The sequence below is a fragment of the Electrophorus electricus genome, unplaced genomic scaffold (genome assembly GCF_041902795.1).
Source record: "Electrophorus electricus isolate QZ-2024a unplaced genomic scaffold, ASM4190279v1 Scaffold132, whole genome shotgun sequence".
Classification (NCBI taxonomy): Eukaryota; Metazoa; Chordata; class Actinopteri; order Gymnotiformes; family Gymnotidae; genus Electrophorus; species Electrophorus electricus.
The window spans coordinates 131862-144439 of NW_027658414.1; the positions used below are offsets into that span (position 1 = coordinate 131862).

At 40.5% G+C, this 12578-nt stretch overlaps 1 protein-coding gene and 1 long non-coding RNA gene across 4 annotated transcripts in view; one reads left to right on the forward strand and one right to left on the reverse strand.

Annotated features, from left to right (window-relative positions):
• LOC145643246 (anoctamin-10-like) overlaps positions 1-12578 on the reverse strand; it is a 22480-nt gene continuing 9902 nt past the window's right edge. For 2 of the 3 annotated variants that reach the window (XM_081708775.1, XM_081708774.1), the window contains exons 13-15: positions 6341-6457; positions 5470-5486; positions 1-1297 (exon numbers count right to left, since the gene is read on the reverse strand). In XM_081708775.1, coding sequence (XP_081564901.1) covers positions 1225-1297; positions 5470-5486; positions 6341-6457 — 207 coding nt within the window. In that variant the 3' untranslated portion in view covers positions 1-1224. The remainder of the gene's footprint in view (positions 1298-5469; positions 5487-6340; positions 6458-12578) is intronic. The other variant, XM_027015197.3, reaches the window with a different exon arrangement.
• Positions 5011-6331, forward strand: LOC145654555 (uncharacterized). Its single transcript, XR_014120771.1, has 3 exons — positions 5011-5542; positions 5756-5792; positions 6140-6331. It is a non-coding gene; the product is annotated as an uncharacterized LOC145654555 (long non-coding RNA).

A 12578-nucleotide genomic window follows, 5' to 3' on the forward strand; every position in this document is an offset into this window, starting at 1 on the left:
TCATTGTAATAGTTTAGACATTTATTTTCAGGGAAAAGGGTATCAGGTTTACCTGGCTTCAAGTACAGTGTACTGTGCACATAACTTGAGTACACAAAAGCTGTAAAATGAGTACATGATATGGTGATGATTAAAGGCACTGCTCAGACTAGGAGAAGCAAAGTTCATTTGCATAACAAATAAATATAGGCTGGCAAATGAAATACAAAAGTTGCAGTTTTCTTGTTGAAAACTGCAAAACTACTGAACTGCTACATGTTTACTATATCATGCATCATTTTTCTGATATTTTTAGTTCACTCAATCATAGCATGCACCGTGTCCAAAATCGCATTTCTACTCGTTCCAGTAATCTAAAATAGAACTATAGAAATGTTAGGTTGTCCAAAGCCATTCTGCACCTCATAGATAAGATTAAGTTGTCCTGAGACTATTCTGCACTTCAGAGATGATGCCCAGATGTTATACTACATGAAGTAATCAAACAGTAGACATTGTTAAGTCAAATCATTCCAACTGAATGGGGGCTGGAGAAAAATATGGTGCATATACATGAAATGGTTCTTAAACATGACCATAATTCTTAATAGCATAGTGTTTCATTTTTGTCCTTCATTTATGCCAAATTTATAAAAATGCGTTAAAATAGGATTCATACAATTTCATGATATGCATCAACATATATATACACACACAAATGTAGTCGAAAAACCGTGTTTCTCATGTTGGCCATAAAGAACTGAATTCTGAATGTTGAGAGGCCATGGGGCAACAAGGTGTTGCAGTGTGTCCAAATAGTTCCATAATCACTTAAATGTCACACTATTTAAGCCAGAACTGTATGTTCTACTGTACTCGATTTCAGATGCAGCGGAGTCTCTAAGGCAGTATTAATCAACCATTTATGCTTTCATTTAAAAAAAAAAAACAACAACAAAAAAACCCAAACACCATACACACAGTTATAAATATGTTGGAGTATTTTTGGCTCGATCAGTTTGAACATCCTTTAACAACCCAATTAAAATCACTCTGAGACACTTTGTTCTAACATACAGTAAGGAAGTTGGGACCCAGAAGCTTGAGTTGTATGTCAGTGAAGTACACAGTCTGTAAAGAACATTGCCTTAAGTGCATATACAGGGTTCTGTAATGGTTGATTGTTCACTGTAAGTAAACACTTGGGGCAGGTTGTTCAGAGGATCCATATCTGCGCTGTCATAATCAGCAAGGGTGATGGCCTCTTTGCTTCTCGTCACTTATGGGCCTTCGGGATCTCTGTATCCTCCAGCATTTTCTGGAAAGAAGTAAAAACACAAAACATCCAAATGTTAATGCAGAGGCTTATATTTAGGACTGACTACAAACCAAAATCAAAGTAGCAAAGAGTTGCTGTTGTTGGTAACTGTATTTTATATTGTTTAATTGCGTGTTAGAGCAAAAACATCTTCCTTTTGTAAACATCCTGAAAGGACAGGCTTATATAGGAACAGCACTTTCCTCAATTCATGACTCTCAACCATCTGATCTTTATTTACACTTTAAGTGAGGGTGATGTGTACAAAGTGATATTAAAAGAATATATGACTTGCTATTTTTCTTTAAAAATGCAACCCTAAAGGGAACAGCTAAATCTTTAAAATCACATTAGGTCCCCCTAAAAAGAGGCAACCAATGCTTGTAATCCACACTGCATTGTAATTTATGAGGGAACAAAATCAATCAGGCCTAGAGACTTTAAAGAAGACTGAATTATTTTAAAATATACTTTTCCATTAAAACATTTTCCAGACTGATCTACCCTGAGCTACATTTAAATCAATTAATGGTGCTGCCTACAAACCAGAGTAAATTACATGTGAAAAAGTGTTATGTGCAATGAACTTTTCAAGCTAAAAGCAAGATCAATGTGGGCAGATGTGCTGACACTATGGTTTTTGCTGTGCCTTGTTCACTGAGTATGGGCTCTGGTTCTTGTAAAAGCATTGCAGTGGTGGGGACCACAAACAAGATTTGCCACCTTTGAAGAAAAAAAAAAAGTTAAGCCAATAACAAACCTGAATGCATCTTAATGTATTTTATTTTCTGGCAGATCCAATACCTGTTCCTTCAGGATGCTGATGAAGTCTAAATACATAAAAAACCCTCCATCTCAGGCTGACTTTCCATTAAACAAGATTTAATGTCAAATGTGCAAAGAAATACAGCAGTCATTCCATATAGACTCAGCCTTACTGGAGCAAATACTATGATTTCCATGGGAGACTGATATGCATGCTGGGATAATTGCTTGAACATGTTGGTATTGATTATGGGAGAAGGCTGGAACACAGAGCCTTAAATGCTTTTCAACATCAGCACAGAGTTTTGCTGAAACAGCTACCCTAAAGCTACCTTGAGTTTACCAACTAACACAAATCATTGTGCATTTACTGGCTGTTTGAGTCTGTGTGGGTGTGTGTGAACATACATTATTTGTAAGTGTGTATATGCATTTTGAATTAAATAAAAAGAATATAAAGGTTAAGGCAATTAATTTAGAAGTATTCAATGTTGCCTCCTTCGAACCAAATTATGAATCTTTTATCTAATGCTTTGATATGTGTAAGGCAGAAAAGACTGATCAGAATTGTACAGATACTTATCAAATAACTGAAACTCACTGAATGATTCTGAAGCTAACCACTCTTGAACATCAGCCCTTGGAGTATTCTGTTGTCATAAATGGTGCAAAGAGTGCTTTCGACACTTTTCCAGTTTCACGATTCATTCAGTTCTCTCGGTCTGTCAGGACAGCACCACTGCTTTTGTTTCTCATCTAAAAGGAAGCGAATAGCATGTCTGCAGCCCGAGGCCTGTCAGACAGTGTCAGACAGCTTGGCTGTCCCTCGTTTCTGTGCCACCCGAGGAAGGGACTACTGCGAGACGGAAGGACTTAAGCTTCCATATGTGCACAGTCACGCCCTGCTTCTTAAGTACGGGAATCGACACAGGACACGTGGTCTTGAATTTTTCATATGTTTCAGATTCAAAATCACCTCGAAACCAGTGTGAATCATGATGATGGTTCTATGTTGTTGCCCCGGGTGAGGATGTTTTTCTCTCTGTGAAAGATATGTGGTTACGATGTCTGCAGTTTCCATGAATCGCTAAGCAAGAAGTAAAAAAGTTCCAGTCTCCATCCCGAAGCCCAAAGTCAAATAAACACAACACAAGCCATCTGGCTGAAAGGAGAAAGTATTACTGGGAATGTCATGGGTGATCTGCAATAGTGAACACTATCCCTGTGCTATTGTCCACTAAATGGATGAGTGCATTAGACACTATCAGCTTTCTTTCAGCACATATGGCAGTGAACACCCCGATTCTCTTTAACAACATCCTGATATGTAGAATATGAGATGATTTAACTGTTTTAGGTCATCGACATGCAGTGAGAAGAATTAGGAGCCATTTCACGATATAAGATTTCTCTTTGTTATAGATTTCTTATTTGATTTTTTTCAAATGTCATATCTATATGTTAGACTAAAACTCACCTTGAAACCAGTGTAAATCATGGTGATGGCTCTATGCTGTTGCCTTGGACAAGGATAACCTGGTTTAGCCTTTACCAGCAGTTTACAGTGTACATCATGCTATTTTTGTTATGTGTAAAAAACAGCACATTATTTGTGACTGGGTTGAGTTTGAACTATTAACTGACCTGTGAACACTATGGATCTCCAGTTTTATAGGAGGGTTCAAGAAAGCTTAGTTCTTCCAATCCAGTATCTTAATATTATTTTATCACCAGCCATACGGTTTTGTTCTCAGACAAACTGTCTCACAGGCATCAGAGTTGGGAACCAAGTACTGGCAACATGGCCTTTTCCTGGAGTTCACCTCCACAAGTACGTAGCAGGTAACTTTCCATTGCTGGATGCTAACAGGGGGTTTCCATTGCTCCTGTGAGTGAGTACTATTTTCAGCCTTCCCCTTGCTCAACATGGGAGAGGACCTTGCCCCGCCAACCCCCTCCAACAGAGATGACTGTCTCCACCACCACAAGCTGCTGAATACGTGGAAAAACAGCTGGACTCAGAAGCCACATGCTGCTGCTGCTCAGTGGCCAAATGCAAGAGAGGGGGCACCTGATCCCAGCTCATCTCTGCCAAGTTGGACCGCACCGATCAGGCGCCTACCCCTGGTCTTACACCCCTCGCTCGCTCCCTCCGTTTAATACGCAGGTCAGGAAGAGGCTGCAGGTGCAAAGCACGTTTCAACGTTAACAACACTGCAACCACTTAAATGGAAGAAGGATGTTTTACAGTGCTCCGTGTTAGTGCTGTCAGAGCTAGTGTGTACCATGGCACTGACTTGGCAATATTTGAATTGGGCTTGAAGTGATGTTTGCACTTCTGAATGCTAACAAAAGCAGCCTGTGCTGCTGAGCCGATTAGCTTGTGTCCATCATCGTGATGAAGCTGATTCAGGGAAGACGCACCCAAAGCATTGGCAAAGGGCAGAGCTGCAGTCAGATCGAGTTTGTGGGAAAAGGAGGGCACTTTGAAAGCACAGAGGCTTACAAATATCACATCCTCAATCATCCTGAAACATGATCAATACAATCAATATGTACTTTACAACTTGCTACTCTCAGTTAAATGAAAATGAATGAAATGTAGGCACACTCCCTCCCTCATCACTATACATGTAATCAGGGGAGCATCCTCAACCATCACAGCAATTTCCCTTTGCCTCTTTTCAGCTCCTGAATGATACACAAAATGAAATGTTTTCATCATCTCTGCTGGGCACCATGTATAGTGCATCAGACCCTTTCACAGTTCCTATTTCATATTCTATTATTATTCTACCAACAGGGCATATTGCTTGTTCAGCATTTGTCCAAGAGGCGTGGGCTGTGAGTTCTAGTGAGTGTAAGTCACACCAAACAAGCGCACATCCATTAACTAGCCAAGACTCAGTACATCACATAGAAATATCACAGTGAAGCAGGGAAAGTACACTGTGAAACTTCACATAAATTATGCCAATAAAAATCTGAATTTAAATGTTATAATAGTATACTACTACTACTACTACTACTAATAATAATAATAATACCTCTATTGGTAATTTGTGGATTTGGGTTGTGTAATTAATGCGCTATGATTAATATTGTTAGGAATTCATTTTATTTATGGTATTACACATATCATGTAACTATGCGCCCATGAGCTAGCTTTGCTAGTGCTACTAAGTAAATAATTCGTTTGAACAGAAAAAAGCATTAACATCCTCACTAATTCAGTATGTTCACCTTTATTACAAGAGGCCACATTACCACACATCAGATGTTACCGGGGTGCCAAGAGGCTTAGGGCCTGCAGGCATGATTAGACTTCACAGCAGTAGTTCATGCCTGCTCATGGTTACTGGCAGTGCAGCCATGCCATATTATCAGAGCCACGAGACCAGACTTACCGACCAAAGCCTTGACTCTGCACAAAACCAAAGAGATCAAAAGCAGTCAGAGGATGCCCAGGGTTCAGGACTGGTGAGCCTAGCAGTGTTTTGGAGAATAATGTATTCTGCTTTCCTCTGTGTTCACTCTAAATCTTGAAAATATGATCACATTATGGCAGCAGAGGTTGAATTTATGATTGTTCATGCTCTGTAAATTTATGTTAATATGATGCATAGTAATTCTTGAGCTGAACACTGCATACAAACCATTATGACATAAAATATATTTTATGTATTGTTTTAGGAATATACTTGCACTGTACACAGGGAGAATTTTTGAGGTAAGAATATAGATGACACTTATTTTAGAGAAAAATCATCCTCGCAGAAAGTTATGTACATGTGCATGATTGTGTATGTGCATATCCATGTGTGTGCCTGTGTGTAAAACGGACCTACTTCTGCTGCATGCCATGTGATAAACACATGCCAAAATAGCTGAACCTCATTATCAAATATTTACTTTACACACACACACACACACACACACACACACACACACACACACACACACACACACACACACACACAGAAAGGGCTATTGTATGTTTGCGGAATTTCAGATTAGTGTTCTCTCTGAATGCATTAGTGAGGAGAGTGATAACACAAGCTCTGTCTGATCTCCCAGGTTACAGCTGCCCCTGTGCAGCTAATGCAAACAAGACCTGCATTACCGCTTCACAGAGTGGACCAAGGCTCATGTGATGTTCACAGTCTCAACAGTGCATGCACCAATACATGCCCTGGAGGGAATCAGCATGTGGATGGTCAAGATTTCTCAGCCATTTGCAGGGTATACTGAGTTAGTACATGCATAAAAGGTGCTTACCTTTTTCTTCAGTGCTTCTAGGGACTCGAACTCCAGCTTGGCGAGCTTGATCTGAATGTGCTTAGGCACATCTGGAATAATGAATGCCAGGATGAACTTGAAGGCCAAGAGGACATGCTGAAATTGGGGACACAGCAGAAAACAGTCATCCAGCTCATCTGAACACACCCTCTCCCTCCCTGCTTCCTTACTGCCAGTGGGAGACAGCAAATGGAGCTGGTGTGCATGCTGCTTACACACTCCTGGCTACACAGCTTGGTCTTTTGTGGGTTGGGGTGTTCAGTGAGTGTTCACTGAGGAACTGACTAAACCTAAGCATTTGTATTTATGGCATTTGAATCCATTGTGTTTGTAGGCCTTCTGGGAATTAAAATATTGCTTTGACAGACTACTTTGGACCATACTTGCCCTGCTTGTTTCTAGAACACCAAAGTATTTTGGAGAAGTGAGAACAATGATGAAGTCCTTGTTAATTATTTTTAGATGCACACTTTTCATAATATGCACACAGGAAGTATCCCACATTTTTTAAAACATAGATGTGTTTGAAATTTATTTATTATGAAATGTATTATTAAGAAATAGCTTCAAACTCTGTGGATCACTGAAGAAAGATCACAACCAATTTGTATTAAAAAATGCTGGATTAGTGATTTACTGGGTCCATTTGAGTAACAATCATTGAACTCTCACCTTTCTCTCAACACACAAAAATGTACATTTACACACAACACATTTACTTGGCAGCAGATGAGTATCAGATATCAGGAGGGAGCATATTTCAGTCAGATTTAATGCCTGGCTGAGTGGGCTGATCTTTGGAGTGTGCTGGGTGATCAAAGCGCATGTAAGCGAGATGTGTGTGCCTGAGCACTCTGAAGGCAGTAGCACTGACAAGAGGTATATGTGTGTGTGTGGGGGGGGGGATATGACTGCCTCTGCTGTACCTACGTTCCAGACAAGGAAATTAAGCATTTCTAATGTATGCCTTGCTTATTTAAGCATTTGTGAGCAACAGTGTTTAACCGTGGATTAAAACGAATTTGAAATGTCCTTGAAATAGGCAGTGTGTGGCTCTGGTCCGTCCTAACATGCAAGATGGGCTACTGTGTTATGAAGTGTTAGAGTAGGGACTCGGTTGGCAGGTGAAGGAGAGAAAATAAAATCTACTATGCTGCACTTCATCTCAAAGATAAGAATGATATAGGTGGTAAGATTTATATTGGACTTTTCTATCAAATAAGTTATGTCACAGCAGGTTTGACCCAAATATCAGCAAGTGTTGCTGTGTAACACACCGATGTGCAAAGCTCTAATTTCATCTCCATCATAATAAAGCATTTCTCCATGTAAAGAAACAAACTCTCTCTATATTTTTTGTTATATTATTTTTGATTATTATGATTGGTTCACTGGTTCTGGGCATGACTCTGTGACCCTGTGTTACTGAGCCCCACTGCTGTAGATGCATCTCTGTTTGAACAGCACTGGGGCAAGGAAGAGAGGGGGAATGGGGTCAGGTCTGCTCCAACAAACACGGAGCACTTCGCTTCCAAGCCCCTCGCCCAATCATTTCTTTCAGCATTCTAAACTAAATGACAAAGGCTAGGCAGTAAGGATTATATTCAGTGACCCATACAAAAATGCCTACTAAGTATATTATCACATACATGAACTCCGAATATAGAACATTTCTAGGCATTTGCATTTACTCATACAATGTTATAATGTGCATTAGTATAGTGAGAAAGATTTCTCCAATTAATTCACCAATTAAACCTTGATATGGGCAAAACCTGACAGGAGTAACCATTGAATTCTAAACAATACATGATGGCCAATACAACATTATTGATTCTGTAGTGTTAATCGCTACACAGTGATTTCACAATATTTAAATATCTGAAATGCCTAACAATATGAATCACATACTGTGATAACTGGATAATTAACTGGATAGATCGTAAAGATTGACCCAACAATCCAGTATGAATTTGCATGCCTTCTGTCTCTGGCTCGGATAGTTAAACACACAGACATATATAGGTCTAACATACATGACTTGGGAGGAGACTAATGTGGTGCTGGTGTTGTCCCAAATCCAGAAAGGCTCTTTAAGGGAAGTAGAGTGGAGCTGAGTGGCATGGAGTCCATAATGAAGAGGAACAAAAAGGGATGCTGAGTTTGGAGTAATCAGAGTCTGAGAGGAGGCTGATGTGAAAGTTGTTGGCTCCAATGCTCAAATCACATTTGTGCTTAGACAAACTACCACCTAATGATCTTTTGCTGGAAGGCAATGTGGCCCCAAACTAGAAACTACAACGATTCAGCAATTCCCAATGCTAATATTTTACATTATAGAGTTATTACATTCCAGCATGTGGAAGATTATAGGGCGTAAATTGCAGATTTTTTGTTGCTTTGCCCTGGAAGCAATGTTCTCTCTGCAATTTGTCTCAACAAAACAAATATAACAAAACATCCTTTCCCTCAGTCTAAATGGATTTTGTGTTAATTTATAGCCATTCACCTGAGAGGAGCCTTCAGACACAGATAGATATTTTTATTGATATTTACATGTTAATGTGCTCTGGGTACAGCCTCTGCTTGATAAGAGGGCTCTGGGACTTTTAGACCACTACTTGCTTGTCTCTATCAGTTTCAGTCTTGTTGTCAAAATGAGTTGGTCAGTTCAGGTGAAGTTTTGGGTTATAGCCTTAGGTGTGAATTGTAGCAGTGGGACTAAAACTGAAAAATTAAATGTGACTCCACAGCACTACACAGAATTCAGAGACTGCTATGTTTTCGTTTTCACAGAACAAGGGCTCTGCGACAGAATTCCTGATGCCACCATTTACCGGGATGGACTTACTTCGTTGCGTGCCCACAGGAATAGAGCTCGGTCCAGTAAAGCTTGAGGAAGGGGACTGTGTGTTCACATCAACACAAAGTGGTGCAAGAACTCTATGCTAGTCTCCAAGTACTGTTTACCACTGGTGGACTTGAGACTGTCAGATGCAGACCATTTTTCATGACTATATCAGCAAGGGCACTGATGACATTACTATCTGCAAGACCATAACTATATACCCCTAACAGGAGCCATAGATAACTGCTGAGCTCTATGTGCTGCTGAGGACTTCTGACTCAGCCTTCAGAGCAGGTGAAAGAAGGGTCAAGACATACCATGCCATCAGGGAGGCAAAGCGTGCGCATGCTCAGACAATCTATAGGCACTTCAAGGACACCCACAGCATGTGTCATTCAGGCCAGCTACAGGACATCAACTGTCTGTGACAGTGATGCCTCCATTCCAGTTGTGCTAAATGACTTCTACATACAGTTTGAAGCACAGAACAACATCACGGTGATAAAGACCACCCTTTCTCCCAATGATCAGGTGCTGTGTCTCACCACAGCAAGGAAAACTCTGCAGTGTTAACCCAAGAAGGCTGCTGGACCAAAAAACATTCCTGGCTGAGTGCCTAGAGGATGTGCACACCAGCTGGCGAATGTTCTCACAGACATCTTCAACATCCTGCTGGGCAGCACCATCATCCTATCATGCTTCAAGGCCGCTACCATGGTCCCTGTGCCAAAGACGTCTTCCTATTGACTAGGCTACCATTGCCCCATTTAGCTACAAACGTACTGGGGTAGCTGCTAACATGATGGTGCAAAGTCACCAACCTGTCCCTGAATGTGGACAAAACAAAAGAGATGGAAGTTTACTTCAGGAAAGTATGAGGTCATCACTCTTTGCTCAACAGCTTCTCTGTGAAAATCTTCAGGAGCACAAAGTTTCTTGGTGTTCACCTACTGTAGAACCTGACCTGGTCTCTCATCACCAGCTCCTCAGCTAAGAAAGGCCAGCAGCAACTCCTATTTCCTAAGGAGGCTGAGGAAAGATACCCCCCCCACACACACTATCATCACCACATTCTACAGGGGGGGCTATAGAGAGCATCCTGAGCAGCTGTACCATTGCCCGGTTTGGCAATTCCACTATCTTGGACCATAAGACCCTGTAGCAAATAGTGAGAACAGCTGAGCAGATCATTGGGTTCTCTGTCCCCTCCATCATGGACACTTACACCACATGCTGCATGTGCAACGCCTTGTAGATTATGCCACACCGTTTACATTAACTCTTTTTTCTCCTTTAGTACCTTTGCTCAGATGGCAGGATTTGGGCCCTTATAACCAGACTGTGCAACAGTTTCTTCCCCTAAGCCATCAGACTCAACTACCAGAGACTGACCAGACACACACACACACACACACACACACTTGCTAACATTATCTTACTTCTCCACTTCTTCTGCACATCTCCCAATTAATCATCTCATTTACATTAGCAGAAGAAGAGAGAGAGGTGGAGTGAGAGGGAGAAGGAGACGAAAGGGGAGAGCCAATGAATGCAGAGGGTGGGGGGGCAGAGCAAGGCAGTTATGCTCTTGCAAGATATCAAGTTTGGAGAGTCGTGTGAGAACACGCTCATACACACACATACTCTCACACACGCGCGCTCACACACACACACGCTCACTCACACACACACACACGCTCACACACACACACACACACGCTCACACACACACACACGCGCTCACACTTGCTAACATCATCTTACTTCTACACTTCTGCACATCCCAATTAAGTTCTGTTGTTAGAAAACTGTTTAAATATATTAGAATACAATATTTAAAGAATACTGAACTCACACCCTTTCACATTTAAACAATGTCTGCTGCTAATGTCAACGTTCATATAAGCATATAAGCTAAATACTTAGATATCCATCATAGCATAGTACATCTTTTGCACATTTACATTTTTTTCCATTTAGCAGATGCTTTTATCCAAAGCAACTTACAATAACTTACATGTAATCATGTAAATTGAGCAATTGCAGGTTAAGTGCCTTGCTCAGGAACCCAACAGTGGTGACCTGGCAAAGGTGGAGCTTTTGATTACTAGTCCAGTAATTTAATTGCTGAGCTACTGCTGCCCCCTTATCCTGTATTACTGGTCCTGATTTCATGTATATAGTTGTATGCATTAGTGGTCATTTGAGTTCCACTATTGTCCTGGAGGAACATTATTTCATTTAATGTTTAATGACAATCAGAAACCTCTTGGCTCTTTCGAATGTGGATGTTTCCAGTCAACCAGAATGTCAGTGTGAATTTGTGGGTGTCAGTATATGTGTTCAATGTACTACAGCTATTAAGGGTTATTAAGATGCTGAGTTTATCTGGCCTGCTGCATTTCAGCATTACAGACAACATGTACATTTTCATGTGTGTTCCTATAGAAATACAGGGGTCTTGCTTCATTGCACTTTATTTACTACTGTATTAGTGCCTTACCAAATTCATTTTAGTTATTTCAGTCAATATGCAAATATGCTGAGAGAAGGATGGTGGATTTAATCAGTAATGAACTGCCTGTCCTGTATGCTGCATGTCACTATGACAATGTGCACTCTGTGAATGCTAACAGAGATGTCCTTGTTTATTTTTGTATGTTCACAATAGAAAGGAAAACTCTTCCTACATTCATATTCATAGTGCATTCTCAGAAACGCCTTTCTTATCTAGTGAGACAACATAGTATTACCATTTGCATCCAAGTCCAGATCTGGATACCTACTTTTTTTAATTCTGGATGGTTGCTTCATATACATGATCCAAGATTGCCAATAGAATTGAACAGAATATATGACAGGCAGCTGTCAGTATGTTTCCAGTCTGTCATTTTCCATCATCTCATTTACATTAGCAGAAGAAGAGAGAGAGGTGGAGTGAGAGGGAGAAGGAGACGAAGGGGGAGAGCCAATGAATGCAGAGGGTGGGGGGGGGCAGAGCAAGGCAGTTATGCTCTTGCAAGATATCAAGTTTGGAGAGTCGTGTGAGAATACAGCGACTCCAGTCACAAAGTCTTATTAAAGCGTGCCTCTGTGTTAAACATGTAACACGCATACACATACATACACACATTCACTTAGATATTCTGGTTCACTTTTCAACTTGGGTCACTGACATGGAAACAGCCACAGCCTAATCAGATTATCTGAAAACCAGATTTGCTGATTAAAATAACCTCTTTATTTTATTTTTAAGATCACCATACAACAAAAGCTACCAGGATGGGTCAATAGAGATTTTACAGCTGAAAAAAAAAGGATTTTAAAATAAATTTTTAAAGGTTTTTTAAAAAAAATATTCCTTACCTG